The sequence below is a fragment of the Diadema antillarum genome, unplaced genomic scaffold, assembly GCF_040938485.1.
Source record: "Diadema antillarum isolate AM-2024a unplaced genomic scaffold, OU_Dant_1.0 seq00001200_RagTag, whole genome shotgun sequence".
NCBI classification, from domain to species: domain Eukaryota; kingdom Metazoa; phylum Echinodermata; class Echinoidea; order Diadematoida; family Diadematidae; genus Diadema; species Diadema antillarum.
In genome coordinates, this window is record NW_027271994.1 from 33,900 (window position 1) to 49,304 (window position 15,405).

General features: G+C 39.4%; 1 protein-coding gene across 1 annotated transcript; it reads left to right on the forward strand.

The window, feature by feature from the left end:
• The first annotated feature begins 470 nt into the window (after nucleotides 1–470).
• Nucleotides 471–15,038, forward strand: LOC139744649 (UBX domain-containing protein 1-like). Its single transcript, XM_071655077.1, has 11 exons — nucleotides 471–535; nucleotides 2,241–2,294; nucleotides 5,173–5,279; nucleotides 5,881–5,980; nucleotides 7,519–7,555; nucleotides 8,001–8,095; nucleotides 9,295–9,414; nucleotides 9,829–9,900; nucleotides 10,482–10,665; nucleotides 13,990–14,173; nucleotides 14,763–15,038. Exons 1-11 carry the CDS (start codon nucleotides 483–485, stop codon nucleotides 14,804–14,806), a joined length of 1,050 nt encoding a protein of 349 aa, XP_071511178.1. The 5' UTR covers nucleotides 471–482; the 3' UTR covers nucleotides 14,807–15,038.
• Nucleotides 15,039–15,405: the final 367 nt, after the last annotated feature.

Here is a 15,405-nt window from a genome sequence, read left to right on the forward strand (position 1 = left end):
TTGATATATAAATGAGCAGCATATACCCGATATTATATTAGCGTTAAAAATGAATCTTTTTCAGATTGCTCAGAAAGATGGAGGCTTCAAGCATCGAACATCACAGGCACAAATGCACCTGTGGAATTCTTTTGTCCATCCATAGAAAACTGACAGTTAATTGAATAATTATAGTCAGTTGTAACTCCATCTCTTGAACCTCCTTGGTGGTACAGTAGCAGCCCATTGTAGCAGCTATTTATATGCTCAGTCAGTGTGCTCAGCGCGAAAACCTCCTTGCGAGGACGTGCGAGGACGCCACCGGACCAGGCATTCACGGGAATTTCCCGTCAACCAAGCAGCGATAGAAAACGCACTGACGTTCGACAACGGCGTATCAAGGCAAGGGCATGAATGTTTATTATCTGGACTCAACAGAACACGACGCATTCCTCTCCTGTATCATATAGAAACCATTGGCGTGAGTGATAGTGACATCCAAGATGCCTACCGACGTCGAAACACTAATGGAAATGGGATTTCCGCAAAATAGAGCGTGAGTAGCGGTATTGCTTAGTTACTAACAGTAGCACTGTCACTGTATCATGCATGCACATGTGACATGGCCACATACCCACAGCACACAGGCCACATTCACAATGAGAACGCAGAATTCAAAACCTACACGATCTGACGCATGTGGGACCACGTAATTATGTCGTGTTTTTTCACAGCTCTCACATTGCCAATCCTGTTTTTGTCAACATCTTATGCTGTTACTCTTCTTGAAACTTCAATTTTGAAGACCATTTCATTCGTATTATTTAGCATCCTCTCATGAAATGTACGTTTACAGTGAACTTTAACTAGATCTAAACATTTAAAAAATATTCTAATTTCTATTTTGACAGATCTTCGATTCCCTTAGCCTAAATCTCTCTGGATTCTCAGTTTTACTTAGATCTAAACCTCTAGTACAATGTACGCAAATTACAGCCTTTCCAGATCACGATTACAGTCACACCCAAACAGCAGTGCACAGTGCAAGCTCAACTTCAGACAATCATGTTGCATAGTTTGTCTGAATCCATCTTAGTCTTTGTAGCCCAGAAAACAGGTGTTTCTCCATTGCATTAGAACATGTCTTGTGTTCATGGCCATGCTGCATATGGATGCCATGCAGTGACCATTCCAAGCCTTGCAACATTGATGATCAGATTTCTTCATGAAAATAAGTGGGGCCATATTCTTGTAATGGGAGGTCCAGGAGTCCATCTCATGAAGTCATCACATAAAAAGTCTTTACATAAATCTCAGAATGACTAGAGTCCCTCATATGTAGCTATTTTAGAGACTTTCAAAGAGAAATAAAATCAATTTCATGAAGTCTCTCATATTGTATGTCTAATGAGTACAAAGTCTCTTATAAGACTTTCATGAAATGTACCCAAGAAGATGATATTCTATGAAGTATTTCCCAAAAGAGGATAGTGATCAACAGTTTGTGAATGATCACCACTGCCTGATATCAAACTATGTGTTGTTCAAAGTTTTTGTGTGTAGAGGAACTGTGCTATAATAAGCTGCTTGGGAGTGCAGAATTTCCTTCCTATGTTGGGTATGTTGTTATATCAGGGATAGAAATAGAAGAATTATAAAAGGAATGGGACCTGCAAAATTACCTTGTTATATATTGTGTAGTGCACTATATCTAACCTTGTTATAAGGAGGTTTTCATTGTATTTTAAGAATTGTCGATTCTTGTTTTGAGATTCAAAAATCCATTGCAGTTAAGTCGTTGTGAAGCATTCATTAGACAATTAAGATGTCCAAGCATTGCACAGTTTTTTTTTTTTCAATATTTGCATAATATGGTGCTCTTCACACTCACCCTTTCGCTGGTGTTGATTTTAGTATATTATGTCTTTGAAGAGAGAGAGAGAGAGAGAGGAGAATTGTTAGCAGCAGTATTCTCCCCTCTTCATCTCTAATGTGAAAACATTTTCATTAACAAAACTCAATACCTTATGACATGCAGAGTACAATAGATGGGCACTAGGAAGTCGTATGGAGATTGCAACTGAAATATCCATGTTAGATTGTCATTTTGAATCTTCAAATTGTACATTTTTTGATGGCATCTGCCATGAACTTTTATGAGATGATATTTGTTTCAGTATAATGTTCTCTGACATCTTCTTTATGTTATGATCTCCATTTTATCGTAACAGTATTCTCTGAATGAATTTTCTATTTCACAGGCAAAAGGCTCTTGCCAAGACAGGCTATAAGGGAGTCCAGCTTGCAATGGACTGGTGAGTTTGACAGAATTTATTCATAACATTACAATATTTTATTCTTTGGGACAGTTTATATCTTCTGAGCATAAGTCATGGAAGAGGAGAAGTAAAAAAAGTGTGGAGTGTCTGTCGTGGGATTGGGACTTGGGTTAAGAACCCTTGGACCCTAAGGGTCACCAAGTCAACAACTGATTAATTGGCCTTCAGCACCTGCTCATAATGGCATCTGTTTGTTGTTGGGATGTCAAAATTGTAATTTTGATATTGATTAAATTTCAAATGATACTTCAATCTCTCATTTGAAATCTGTTGTTGATGCAATGCTGTTATATTTTTGTCATGTATTGGTACTTAAATGGAAGGCCTTGTACATCAAATCAAATTATTACTTCAGCTCTCTTGTAAAATGTGTCAACCATCTCCTTCAGAATATGGTTATTTCTCATTAAAAGAAAACTGTACTGACATTTTGTAATTGTCTGATAATTCTAATCTACATTTTTTGATGCCTACAACTGGAAAGAGAGGATTCTAAAACCCAGGATAAGCCTGTAATGATTTTTTGAAAAAAATGAAAACGAGCAAGCCAAGGAACGATCCACACAATTTGGCATACGTCACAGGTGCCAACCTCCGACTTTAGTAAAACGAACTACACATGTCAATTTACTGATGAAATCTCACACGAAGTACTGCAAAAACTGTTATTTAGTAAAATTGCAATATGGAGCTGAAATAAACATGTTAAACAATATTTATTAATTTTTAAAAGGAATCTCTTCAAAAGCTTTTTATTTAGATAAAATTGGTGGGGAATATTCCAGATATGCAAAATGAAATTGGCATCATTGTCTGAACGTGCTGCCCATAGAAAACTGTAAAGTAACGTTGCACTAACTATGCATTGATGATGACCGATAATGGTTCGACATCACAGTTCAAACTATCAAACGAAGATGAGGACTGAGTAATTCTTAAAATCTAAATCCCAAAAGTAGTCAACGGCAATCACGGTTTATGCCTAGTTAGAAGAAAACAGCACCCAGTACATATAGACTCTAGACTAGAACTAGGACTAGGACTAGTGAGCAGTCAAGGACCGAGAAGATTCTACTCGCCGCCCCGTCGACAGCTGTATGTGCACAGCGCTGATAATAGGCACAGCATAAACGTTTAGTATACAATACATACCCCTGCTGCCAGAACTTGAAGAAAGTCCAGACCAAAGTCCAAACTCCACACAGTCCAAGGTTTAGTGTTGCCGCTAGATCTAGGCCCTTGTGCTGCAGGCCCTGTTGTTTCTGTGTTGAATTTTGCAGGTAAGGTATCTGCTTTATGGATTTTCAATGTTTTTGTAGTCGAGATAGATCTCATGGTGGTCGTATTAACACCAAGGACTAACTTAGATCTAGTTTTAGTAGGACCCATACCTTGGAAGAGTGGCCTGACCACGTAGATACAAACAGTGCCGCCGCTTCGCGATCCAAGCGCTGGTGTAGGTATAGTGCTAGAGTACTTCCATATCCATCCGATATCTCAAAATTCACTTAACCAAATTGCACCAAAATCACAAGAAATATTTTATGACTCATGTCCACTTGCTCACGCTAATTGGAACCAAATCGCAAGTCGGGAAGCGTAAGTGAAGTTTTCGACTTTCCTATCGTCGCTAAAAATAATCTGCTCTGTACGACTAAACAAGAGTGATCGCGGCGTAGTAGCCCTACCTGCCTGCGCACGCACAGACTGAAGTTAGCCATCTAATATCATGAGACAAATCTTTCAAGTAATCGGGAGCACAAAATCAATTTATAAATTATTTGAGCTAAGTTGAATGAAAAATAAAGTTCGTAAATCACACAAATAACCAAAATCATGACATTTTTTAGTTTAGTTCCCGCGTAAATTCCCCGTTCGCACAGTACTAGTCGGCTAACTTCAGTTCTAGATTGTGCATGTCGCGTTTACCAAGATCTCTCGCGAAGAGTGAGTTTTTTTTGAGTGACAACTTGAAAGTCGGCGTCAATATCGATACTTCTCGATTACCGATTTCGTTCAAATATAATACAGTATTTTGAAATATGCTTAGAAGTATATCCTGTAATTTTGGTGCAATTTGGTTCAGCGAAATTTGAGACAGCTGCATGGATAGGACAATACACAAGTGCCGCCTGCTAGCTAGATTGGGCCTAAGCGTCGTCTGCTACTCGGCATGATTTAACGCACGCGTATGCGAGGGCTTGTAATCAGTGATATATTTGGCACCTGTGACATCACGACATCCGGGCTCGTCAGCTCATTAGCATAATTCTCGCCCAAAAAGTTCCATTTTCAACATGAAATTACGGACTAAATCGTTATGAAATTTTGATTCTGTTTGCACCGCTGGGTCTTTTAGAATTACAAGAACAACATATAAAAAAATAAAAAACCGGTACAATGCCCTTTTAAAAAAGGTGTAACATTGGGTTCCTCTGTGGGTTGATTTAATTTGTAGCACCAGTATTTGAAGTGGTTTGCCAGTCAGTTCCTGTCAGTATTTGTCATTGCAATATGATATTATGATGATGGTGATGCATGATGATCATGATGATGAATGATGATGATGATAGCGATGCATGATGATCATGATGATGAATGATGATGATGATGATGATGATGCTGATGCTGATGATAAGGGTGATGATGGTGATAATAAATGATGTTGATGATGATGAATGATGGTGGTGGTGGTGGTGGTGATGATGATGAATGATGATAATGATGATGATGATGAATGATGATGGTGAATGATGATGATGATGATGAATGGGTGATGATAATGATGATTGATATGGTTGAAAGGTAACCATGGTGATTGACAAGACAAATTTGGGAAATTTTTTGTATGCAGGCTGTTTGCCCACAGTGACGATCCAGACATTGACGAACCGTTTGAGGTGCCAAAAGGGGTAACCCTCGGTGGAGAATCTGCTGCGACAGGAGATTCCAACACAGAAGGCAAGTGCTGCCCCTTTCCAAAATGCATATCATGAGATCCATAATGAGCAGAATGTCTTTATTCTGTAGCTGCAGTTGCAGCTCGTTAACTGTTGAAGATGAGTCCCGAGAATACTCAGGCAGGTGTCTGTGGGAAATGTGTGTTATAGCAAATCAGTCCGTCCTCGACAGGTTAAAAACTTACTCATTCTGCAATGTGAATGGATTATTCAGAGGTGCAAGATTTAATTCTTCATGTATTTTGTCCGAGTTTGTGTTTATAGCATGTGTGAGTTTTATAATCAACGCAAATCTGCTTTCTTATTCCCCCTGTAACAAGGTTCCTCCAATTCTAATTTGCATTTTCTCGCTTAATTGTTGGGCAATTACAAGTACATATTTGGAAGCATGTTTTGTAGAAGTGTTACAATGAAGTTAGAATATTCTAATATAGTCATGCAAAATTTTTGCTATTCTCTGTGCAGTGATATATTTACATGAAATAAGTCTTTGATTTATGGAGAAGAAAAATAAAATCTGTCAGGTTTTGATAAGATTTGCATACCATTTGTGTGCATCACCATTCAAGAGTGACAGTCAGATGTTGGACTTGTGTTTTCAGGCACTGCCAGTGGGGAGCAGACGACAGAGCAGATGACAGATCAGACGACAAAGGAGACAAGTTCTGAACCAGCGCAAGTCAAGTCACTCAAGTGTGACGAGTGAGTGCTGCTTATTAGTCCTTTTCAAGGCAGCTTTGCAATTTGTGTGTATTAGTGAGGGACCAGAGCAGTGTTTGTTGTCTCATGTTTGTTTATGGTTTGTTGTTGTTGTTGATAGAAACAGAACTGTGCACATAGATAGAAATGAGAAATGAAAGACTGTTCAGTTCATACTACTGACATGATTCAAAAAACAAACAAACAAATAAAACAAAACAAAACAAAACACATATGATGAATTAGTTGACATTGACTAGCCAAAGTCACTGGCATATTTCTTTTCAAAAGCAGATGTACCTATAATTTGCATTAATCACCATTGTTATTTGAGACATACAGGTGTGGCATGGATATCAGTCTTTGACGGTGTTGAAATTACAGCATTTTTTTTTTCTTGTTTAGAAAGTTCACAGAATGAAATGAGTCAAGTATATCAGTGAAAAGTGCTGATTTAAGTGGAAATTTGAAAGAGGGATGAGTTGGGAGGAGAAAAGGAAGATGTTTTCTCAAAATGGTACTACTGTAATCATATCTTAGCATCAGTCGGTAATAACTCTTTAGATTCATATGTAGATTGTTGCTTCTGCCAAGGAGGTTATGTCTTATGCTGCTGTTTGCAAAATAATTCAAAAAGATTAAGATTGGACGTACAGGAAAAGTTGATAATGATACAAGTAACAAGTAGCTTTGGTAGTGATCCTGGAATTTTCATGAATCTTTGAAGGATTTTTCATCTCTTGGCAAATAGGGTCAGTGAACTTGGGAGTTCAAGCTGCGCGAATTTGAGGTTTGCATACACGCACGCTAAAGCGCATGCCCTGCCCGAGGTGCCGCGCAGCAGGGAGCTGATGAGGTGAACACAAGACTTCTTTATCATTGGGGAATTGGGCAATTTTCTGCATGAGTGTACAGGTGGACATGAGCTGCGTGACGGAGGTCTGTGCGCTCTGAGTGCTTTTCTAGTTAGTTCAAATGTATTATGCTGTATAATATATGCTAGATGCATTTTTCACTTTCAAGGCAATAGAAAGAAAAGTATAATTTCAAACAAAAATGAAATTCAGATCGCAGAATTATTTCATTTCCTATCGATAGAAACCTTTCCAGCAGTGATAGGATTAAGTTTGGCCCTTGCTATTATGATGGCAGTGTAGTTATCATATACCTGGTTGAAATATAAATATAATGGTTGAAATTGTCAGAGTTGGTAAAGAGTTGTACCTTCAGAAGCCTGACAAATTGGATAATTGTGTGCCATGTTAGGAGAAAAATCATGCATTAAATATCATCAATGTCAAAACCACTGCATAACAGGTTTTTAGTTTTCTTCACATAGATAACTGAATTAACCAATATCGCAAAATGATGGATGGTCAGATGAGATGACTCACAATCAGTATGGTCGTTGAAGTGCCATGAAAAAAGGTCGTCTTTCCCTCCCAAGTTAAACTAAGTCTTGAAACACATGCAAAAATTACCTGATTTATTCCTTTGATTACACAGTACAAATCTTTATACTCTTATGTTTTGTATTTCAGTTGTGGGAAGAAACTTCGAACAGAGGATGATGTTCAGGTGAGAGAATGCCTTAAAAACTCTTCTCATAACACAGAGGAGTGAATATTGATAATGACATCAGAAGTTCCAGTCTGAATATATGGAGATTGCTGAACTTGACATCACAATGATGTTACTGCAGTGAAACCCACACCCTCACATGCATGATTGCAATGTATCTCTACGTTTGTACTCTATGCCATCAAAATCATGCTGTTGTTCACATAAATTTAAGGCAAGGTACATGTATGATTAAACAAGCAGATAACTGCCTGTCAGAATAGCATGATAATATGTCATGAAATGAGGTGACATGATGCTTATGTATAAGATTGTTCCTCTAGTTTGGCGACTGTTGTCTCTCTATGTTATCTTGCATGATTCTAGGACAATTTTTTATTTGAAATTTTTCGTTTTTTCCAGTTCATCTTATTTCTCTTTTGTATCCATGTTTCAACCAAAGCTCCATGCAGCCAGGACTGGGCACCAGAGCTTCTCGGAATCCACAGAGGAGATCAAACCACTCACGGAGGATGAAAAGAGAGAACAAATGGCAAAGTAATAAATTTGATATGTATGTGCGTGTAGTTTTAAGTGTATATTGGCTCCTCAAACTGGTAAAAGTGATAGTGATGTTACAATTAACTTTCATGACACATACGGAAATCCACCTGGTAAGATCCTAGAATTGAGGCACTCGAAATTTCAAAATATGAATAACCTATTACCTGTACAAAGTCTACAGTGGATTGAAGAATTTTTGAGGGGAATGGGTGAAATACTATGTCTTTATTAGATGTGTCCCGAGAATTTTGTAACATTTGCCTCCATCCATTTGTGCCAAGGTAATGGTAGTCTACTTCCCTGCCAGTAGTGTAATACCCTCATTCCTCAGAGATTTTCCTCATTGGTCACTCATTGGAAGCAAAAGTGTTTGCTTCCAGCCACCCACTGATGGGGTTTCGGATCACAGTCTGATGAATCTGACTGTGTTGGTCGACTATCGGGTCAGTGTCAGATATGTTGGCCGTGATCTGATGAGGACCTGATAGTCGACCAACATAGTCAGATTCATCAGACTGTGATCTGATACTGTTCAGTGGGTGGCCGGAAGCAAAAAACTTTGCTTCCAACGAGTGAACGATGAGACAAAATCTCTGTGGAACGGGATCATAAGCCAGCAATCTAAGCTACTAAAAACTTTTTGCATGCGTGTAATGGCTTGAGAGTGTTGTGTTATTTGTTGTTGTTTTTTCTGTACGCTGTTTAAAAAGGATGAGTCAATCCTGTGAAGATGACCTAACCTACAAGGTTTAGAGATAGAATCTCAATTATTATTATACACTCAGCAAAAAAAAAAAGAGAAAAAAGTAAACACTTTTTACAGCACATATATTTCATAGAAGAATTTGATCAAAATTATTGTGTCATTGTGTATATGTGTCATATCTATGAAAAATATATGCTGGAAAAAGTGTTTACTGTCTTTTTTTTTTTTTTGCTGAGTGTAGATTGATCTCGGAGATGTTAGCTGTCTGACTTCGCCCAGTGCAATGTCCAGTTATGATTTTTTTAAATGAAGTGGAGGAATTTGGGAAACAAAGACATCTTGTAATTTCCTGTGAATAGCTAAGTGTCAGGAAAGTGTCAATTCATTGGACTTTCTGAAGTCCCCTCCCAAAACAAAAAAGGAGAAGAAGAAGCGATTGTATGGACTTAAATGGATATTTGTCTATCCCTCTATCCTTTGTGACCAGGTTGCAAGAGAGACTGAAACAGAGGAAGGAGGAGAAGAAGGAGCAGGAGAAGAAGGAAGCTCTGGAGAGAGAGAAGATGAGGAGAAAACAGGGCAAGGAGATTGGGCAGGCCAAGCAACAGTGAGTGTCTGGAGATGCGACATGGACTACCCTTGTCCCATACCTTCCATTTCGATACTTTTGTATTCATGATGTATGCACAAGAGTAACATCTTGTTCCTGGAACATGTGAATGTATTTACAAGAACAACAACAACAAACAGATTGTTTTTGACATACATAAATATGTGAATGGACACATTCAAATCAACCTCATTGTGAGAAAGTATTTAGAGGATCAATGCAGATGCCTAAGTCTATTTGAATATGAAAGCTTTCAAAAGCTATTAAAGATATCCATACCCAGTAGTTCATTTCGTCATGAGAAATGTACATACGATGACGGTTCTGAATTCTTAGATTGCTGAGAAGGCATGTATATTCGCTATCATTTTATGATACGATATGTAAATGTCTTTCCCCTGCCTCATTCAGGATGGAACTGGAGGAGGCAAAGCGCTTGGCTGACCTAAAGAAAAGGGAGAAGATGGAGGACAAATTGGCAAGGTAGGTACCCCATCACTCTTTGAAATATTATGAGCAAATTTCAATTTGTTTCTTTTTTCTACTACAAAGGAAACTGAATCTGAATGTTGGGACTCTGATAAAGAAATAAAAAAATTATCCCTTTTAAAATGGGTACATTTAATAAATCAGTGCAGGTGACTGCCATTATTAAAAAGTTCTCGGGACCAGTTTTTGTTTGTTATATTGAAATGTCGTTCTAGCCGAACAGTAAAGCAGGGCTCAACATAAGCAGTGGCCCGGGGCCATTTACAATTGTTGTCGGGCCACTAAATTTATCATTTGGTGGCCCTGTCGTGCAACTAAGATTCAAAATGGATTGGTATTTTTGTTTGTTTGTTTGGTTTGGGGTTTTTTTGTGGGGGGGCGCAACTACATTATGTTTCTCAGGCTACCAGATAAAAGAGTTAGTGTCGAGCCCTTAGTTAAGTATATAAAGATATACAGAGGATAATTTGGGGACCTAGATTTTTACTCCATTGTATCAAGAATTTTGTTATTACCGTGTTCGTTATAACGGGAGTGCACTGTATTATATTTGTTGATTTCCCGCAATCCTCCAGGCAAAGAGTCAAGGAGCAGATAGCCCGCGACAGAGCAGAGAGGGCAGCCAAGGAGGCCAAGAGGAAAAGCGGAGAAGGACAGCTGCAGGGCTCGGTGCCAGCCCCAGCTGCCACTGCCACGCCCACTGCCACACCCGCAGCAAGCTCTGCCCCTAAGAAGGAATATGACACTTCCAGGTTACAGGTATGTCAATGGTGGATCCAGAGGGGGGCGCACCGGGTGTGCGCCCCGTCTTTATTTGTTGTTAAAACAAAAGAAATAAAAATGAAAAAAATGAAATGAAACCCGGAAGTAGCACCAGAAATATTGTTTGCCCCCCTTTACGAAATTCCTGGATCTGCCCCTGTATGTGTATTCTTTTTTTCTCTCTCTTACTGGGAGATGCATACTCTTCTTCTTCTTTTTTTTTTTATGCCATGGATATTTATATCGTATTGGATAGCTATGAATGGGATACCAGGGAAAATTGCACGAGTTAGGACCAATATTGCACGAATCGAAGATGAGTGCAATATTGGTCCTAACGAGTGCAATATTCCCTGGTTTCCTATGAATTTAAGCCATCCAATATAATTATCATTATCTATAAACATTATCTATGTACAGCAGAATTTGACTTACCGGTATCCAAGGGTGAAAGTTTTGAGACACACAGGCGTCTAGATGTACACATTGTATACTGTAAAAAATGGCTGCAACTCCAGCTAGGTCCAATCCGAATGCAAAGGTGAATGCGCAAAATTCCAAACTTGCAGAACATGTCCTACGTAGTAACACCAACGTATTTACAGGTCATACACGTAAGTGTTCCAGAAAGTCACTTTGAATAGTAGTTAATTGTCACATTGCAGTTGTTGAGCACAAAAGGGCTCTGTTGAAATCGCATAGATCTACTCTGAGTTTTCGAAGTTGTTGTATGAGTGAGAGTAGATCTGCTTACGTTGGCAACGGAACTGCAAGCTCTTGTGTTGTTTACTTCTGCTGTTGAATCAGCACAGTCCTTATTTATCTCCTCACACAAAACTTGAGACTCAGCGTGATGTGTTTCCTCGACGTCTTGGGAGCTGGTCAGAGAGTACGATAAATCAAAGTTCACCTCTTCATCAATTTGAGCCCCAGATGCAACACATGGAGCCTCAGTTTCTCCAATTTCCAGTGTCAGTGGAAGTGTTGGAGCTTTACTCACAGTTGCTGGCATCGTTGACCTTCTTGAGGTTGATGGCTTTTCAGGTTTAGAGCGTTTTGGGTCTGGTTCCTTACCTAGGGCTCTTGACAAGGCATTGGAGATGTCATATTTCTTGTCGTCACCAACTCGGCCTACATATGAAGCAAGGCTTCCTTCGTTTCTATGACCGGAAACCTGACAGATCTCCCTCGATTGAAAGCCAGTCTTGTCCAAGATCGTAATACATGTAGCCCTAAGGCAGTGATTTGTGTACGCTCTTGACAAGTTTGCAGCTTTAGAAATCTGCACCATCATAGTACCTAGTGTGTTGACACCCAGTGGACACTTCTTGTACCACGGTCCTGTGGATGGTGTGACCGACTTAGGGGTTTGAAAGAATGCTTCACAATCAGGGTTGAGCTTGGAAATGTACTTTTTGAAAGACACAACAGGGCACATATCATCCTGTGTTTCGTACATTCTTCCCCCATCAATTCGTGTAGATCTACAATCCTCTCGAGCTTTTTTTGTCAGCTCATCTCTAGCTTGAGCTACGTATTGACGGCCATCTGAGTCAACGTGAACATGGAAATGATCCTGTTTCAAGTCCCTTAGGTTTTCACGGCCTCTCCTACAGATGTAGATCATAAGTTCAAACCATACCTTTCTCTGCAAACCAGCTGGAGTGGACTGGTCAAAGGTTCCTGACTGGTACAGTGTTGCAATGTCATTTTTCATCAATCGAGGAGTGGTGCACAACATCCCCCTTGCCTAGTTTCTTTAACTGCACAGTCGCTGCTCGATAGGATACATTTGAATTGGCAAATTTGTTGTCTTTGATGATATCTATGATTCCATGATGATACGCGTCTTTCAAGTAGCGATTGAGACTAGCACGGATGCCAGAAAGTGAAGTCGTCTTGTAGAAGTCCCCATCAGCTTTCCGTGCTTCCAAGTAAAACCTTCCCAACAACGATGCCAGCGTGGTTTTGTCAAGCTTTTCAAAGTCCTCCTTTTGACCTTTTTCCTGCAGATACGATCGGAACAACGTGACCACTTTGTTCGTAGCCTTTTTTGTGTTTTCGGCGTCTTTGTCTTGCAAAATAAAACTGAAATCGTCCTCGGTTAACGAAGCAAATCTGGACCTGGAGGCTGCCATTTTGTTCGCAAACCCTTCGTAAAGTGTTTCAAATCTCGCGCAATATCAACACAACACGTACTGCCTGTAGGTTATACGTAGGCCTACGTCGACGCCTTCGCAATCCATCGTCTGCAAGTTTTACATACAAACCAATGGGATACTCGCTACAGCTAGTGTAACGCTCTAACGTTAGCTTGTGATGCATAAAAAAACAATGGGTATCGCGCGCGGCGCGTACGCAATAGACGGGACGCGGAATACGGTGAATTCCCGAACGACCGGGAACAACGGTAGCCTATGGAAAATTAATACGTAGGCCTATGCAATTCGTTCAATATGCTCTGATATTGAACGGTAATATTTGAGCGGACCCAATACGCATTTTTTACTGTGCGGCTAAAAAGTCCTATATAGATAATAATGTGGGATATTGCATTAATCAGGTGAATTTTCTCTTACTTGAAGATTTGAAATTGGTTGTGATATTATTTTTTCAATTTCTACCACTATCAAATCTTTATTAATGCATTTACCATACGTAAATGTATACAGGGACAAGTTTTTCAGTATTTTAAACCAAAAATACATATTAAACGTGGTTTCATTTTGGTTCAAAGTGGGCAAAGGTCAAAGCCAGAGGACAAAAAAAAAAAGTCCTCATTACAGTCAAAGTGAAGGCACAACCGTTTTATGCATTTCACTTCCAGTTTAAACAATAATAAATTCTTGAAAGGCATTTTATGCATTTTTTTTTTAAGATGAACTGAATTTCAAAGTACAAGATCAAATTCTGAAAGTTTCTAATTTGTGCTTTTAGCAGGGAAATATTCGAAAAGAATATTATCCCACAGAGTGCAGTTATGAATTCTGTCAAAGCAATTCCCTGGTTTAAATCAGGGCAAGATATGATGGAGGTCAAGGTGAATATTTTTCATTTATTACTCAAGTATCATAGTGCTGTTATGAAAACATATTTGGATGCAGTTCAGTCAAACCTATAATGGTAGTTTTTGAAATATATTCAAAGTGGATCAGGCTGTAAGCCCTAGCTAGTAATGAATTAAGATCTTAGGTCAGGGTCACAGGTTAGAGATGAACACCTTAAGATGATTTGTTATTAAAGAACAACAAACCAACAGATAACATTGTATATTCATTGTCATTGCACATTTCATTTATTGTTCCCCTATTTTGCTCCCAGATCCGACTGAGTAATGGAAGCGCGCTGACCCAGTCCTTTGGAGCCATGGAGCCCCTAGCTGCTGTCCGGGTCTATGTGGAGCTGAACAGAACAGACGGCCAGTCCGGGCCGTTCTCCCTCATGACCCCCTTCCCCAGGAAAATCTTCACCTCAGAGGACATGGAAAAGCCCCTCAAAGAATTAGGTAAAAATCAAGTTTTTCTCCTTTTAACCTGTTGAGGACGAGTCCCGAATATACTTGGGCAAGTGTCTATGGGAAATGCGTGTTGTAGCAAAATCAGCCCGTCCTCAATGGGTTAAGGTCTCAGTTTGTATCATTTCTGACACAATAGTGGTGGTATACCACTTTCTCATTGTTTGCAATGGAATTATATGTTTGAACCACATTATAGTCATTACGGTATATTACTTTAAGAAGGCAGGTGCTCTGTGCCTAATGGGAAGAGTGCACAAAATGGCAGATAGTGTGTAAACAGGTTTGGCAGTCATGGCAAGCGAATCAACTGCTACATAGCAAGAGAGTCTCATTAAACATCTAGGGAAGTAGAATAGAAATTGAAGGATAGCTTTTCCGTGTGTGTCTGGTGGTCAGGGTGAGGTGTGTGTGCATGTGTGTATGATAGATACAAGAATGAAACCTGCAGAGTAAGTGGAATGTGTACTAAACTTCATTGCACTGCTGTTTGAATAGTACATTTAGCAAGATTCACACTGAAAAAAATCCCACAATCATCCCATATCGTTCTTGTTCTTTCTCTGTTTACTATTCACAGGTCTTGTTCCCTCAGCGGTGTTAACAGTCACCAGACCACAATGATATCTGTCAACCTGCCAAGCTTCTAAATTATATACTCTAAATTGTCTGGGATCGCCCCCGATGACGCAAAAATTTTATGTAAACTCTAAAAGTTGTTTGCCAACTGCGGGCATGCTTGTAGGCATTTAGATGGAAACAAATTTTGCTGCTCTGTTGTGGTCCAGAGGAGAAATAAGACAGGCCAGTAGTTTATACCACTGTGCCATTTAGTGTACATGGAGTATCTGGTATCACAGTGAGGAAAAAATGTATACAGTAGGACCTCGATTATCCGGATTCTCTGTTATCCGACCGCTGACTGGTTTTTATGCATTTTCAGTGCCAATCCCTGTCAAAACAAACACATGTTAAACCATTATCATGCGAATACACGATGGGACATATTCCAATCATCGCAGCGGACTGTAACTTTTATATCAGTTCATGAGATGATGTCAGTGACTGGTACCGCGCTTGTTACTGGCACTGAGTGCACAGCAGTGGTAACAGTACAATGCGGCGGCAGTATTCGACAAGTCGCAATATCGATTCCATTGTCGGTCAATGCAATCAAACGAACGATACATGAAGGGATATTTACCTCCACCAAGGGAGGAGGT

Coding starts and splice junctions, on each gene's coding strand:
- LOC139744649 (XM_071655077.1), top strand. CDS start 483: ATGCCTACCGACGTCGAAACACTAATGGAAATGGGATTTCCGCAAAAT. Junction 9,901..10,481: donor ATGGAGGACAAATTGGCAAG/GTAGGTACCCCA, acceptor GCAATCCTCCAG/GCAAAGAGTCAAGGAGCAGA. Junction 14,174..14,762: donor AAAGCCCCTCAAAGAATTAG/GTAAAAATCAAG, acceptor TACTATTCACAG/GTCTTGTTCCCTCAGCGGTG.